General features: G+C 43.1%; 1 protein-coding gene across 1 annotated transcript; it reads left to right on the top strand.

Moving 5' to 3' along the window:
• Window positions 1-220: 220 nt before the first annotated feature.
• LOC104399620 (C-C chemokine receptor type 5-like) lies at window positions 221-1,291 on the top strand. The gene has a single exon (XM_010019383.1). The coding sequence runs from the start codon at window positions 221-223 to the stop codon at window positions 1,289-1,291; it is 1,071 nt and encodes a 356-aa protein (XP_010017685.1).
• Window positions 1,292-1,769: the final 478 nt, after the last annotated feature.

The raw sequence follows: 1,769 nt of genomic DNA, 5'->3' as shown, positions 1-1,769 counted from the left end.
TTTCCAACCCAAACCATTCTATGATTCACAGGTACAGAGATGGGTTTCCTGGGACCTCTGTGATTTCATTCTCATCCACACTTTGAGGCAGAAATGCTCATGTGCTCAACAGCAAAAAGCATTCCAGAGGAGGACACCAGCGTGTTTCATTCCTGTCTCTGCCAAGCTTGGAGTTTCCTCTAGTTTAACATCCTTCTCTTCCTTTCCAGACCAACACACCATGGAAAACCACACCATGGATTCAGACTTTTGGGACCAGACAACAACATATGACTATGGTGATGCAGCACCATGTGAGAGAACAGAGGAAAAGCACTTAGCAGCAAAGCTTTTGCCACCGCTTTATTCTTTGGTGGTGATATTTGGCCTCACAGGCAACATGCTTGTTGTCCTTATCCTGGTAAAATACAAGAGACTGAGGAGTATGACTGACATCTACCTGCTCAATTTGGCAATTTCTGATTTGCTCTTTGTCTTTTCTCTCCCTTTCTGGGCTTACTATGCTGTTCACGACTGGATTTTTGGGGAGGCGCTGTGCAGAATTCTCTCTGGTGTCTACCTCCTTGGCTTCTACAGTGGGATCTTCTTCATAATCCTGTTGACCCTAGACAGGTATCTGGCCATAGTGCACGCAGTGTTTGCTCTGAAAGCCAGGACAGTTACCTACGGCATTCTCACCAGCGTGGTCACTTGGGCTGTTGCAGTGTTTGCTTCTGTTCCTGGGATGGTATTCCACAGAACTCAGAAGGAAAATGCACGTTTTACTTGCAGTGCTCATTATCCAAGTGATACCACTATCAACTGGAAGTACTCCTATACTTTAAAGATGAACATCCTGGGACTTATTGTTCCAATGGTTATTATGATTTTCAGTTACTCACAAATTCTAAAAACATTACTGAGGTGTAAGAATGAGAAGAAACAGAAAGCAGTCAGGCTTATTTTTGTGATCATGATCTTTTACTTCATCTTCTGGACACCGTTCCACATTTCGTCTTTTCTGCACACATTTCAACGTGTACTTTTTGTCCTAACTTGTGAAATCGAAGGTCAGCTGCACAAAGCGATCCAAATAACAGAAACGATCTCCATGATCCACTGCTGTATCAACCCTGTGATCTATGCCTTTGTTGGAGAAAAGTTTAGGAAGTACCTCCGTGTCTTCTTCCGAAAGCACGTTGCTGCCCACCTCTGCAGGAAATGCCCAGCTCTTTATCGTGAGAAACTAGAAAGAGTTACTTCCACATTCACGTCATCAACTGCAGAGCATGACATCTCTACTGGGCTGTAAAGATACCCCAAAATGTTAGTTAGGAAATGTTGTGTCACTTGCTTTGCCTTAGGGACCGCCTGATGCTATCGAAGGTCTTTCTGTCAACCACTACTGAATGACCCTCAATTTTTGTGCTTAACTGTTCCCTGGGGTTATATGTAGTATTTTCCATTCTCCAACTAAGAGGATCATGGAGGTCTCCAGAACATCAAGATTTGAGTGGGGCCTAAAACAGTATAATTCTGTTTCTTCATACAAATTCTGTCCAATGAACCAATGCGAGTGAGATTTATCTGGGGGCAATACAAGTATTGAAGACATTAAGGAGTAACATGTCATCTCACAAGAGCTATTTACTGGTGTATGAACACTGGGATGAAGCTTTGAGGACAGATATACCTGTTTAGCATTCAGCATTAATGGAGCAACTTTTGGAAGTGACTGTATTCTTTCTGCAACATGGTCACAGGCATTTCATAGGGGGAGGCTTGCAGTT

This window comes from Nestor notabilis, unplaced genomic scaffold, assembly GCF_000696875.1.
Source record: "Nestor notabilis isolate BGI_N333 unplaced genomic scaffold, ASM69687v1 Scaffold11160, whole genome shotgun sequence".
Lineage (NCBI taxonomy): Eukaryota > Metazoa > Chordata > Aves > Psittaciformes > Psittacidae > Nestor > Nestor notabilis.
This window is presented reverse-complemented; position numbering and strand designations above follow the sequence as displayed.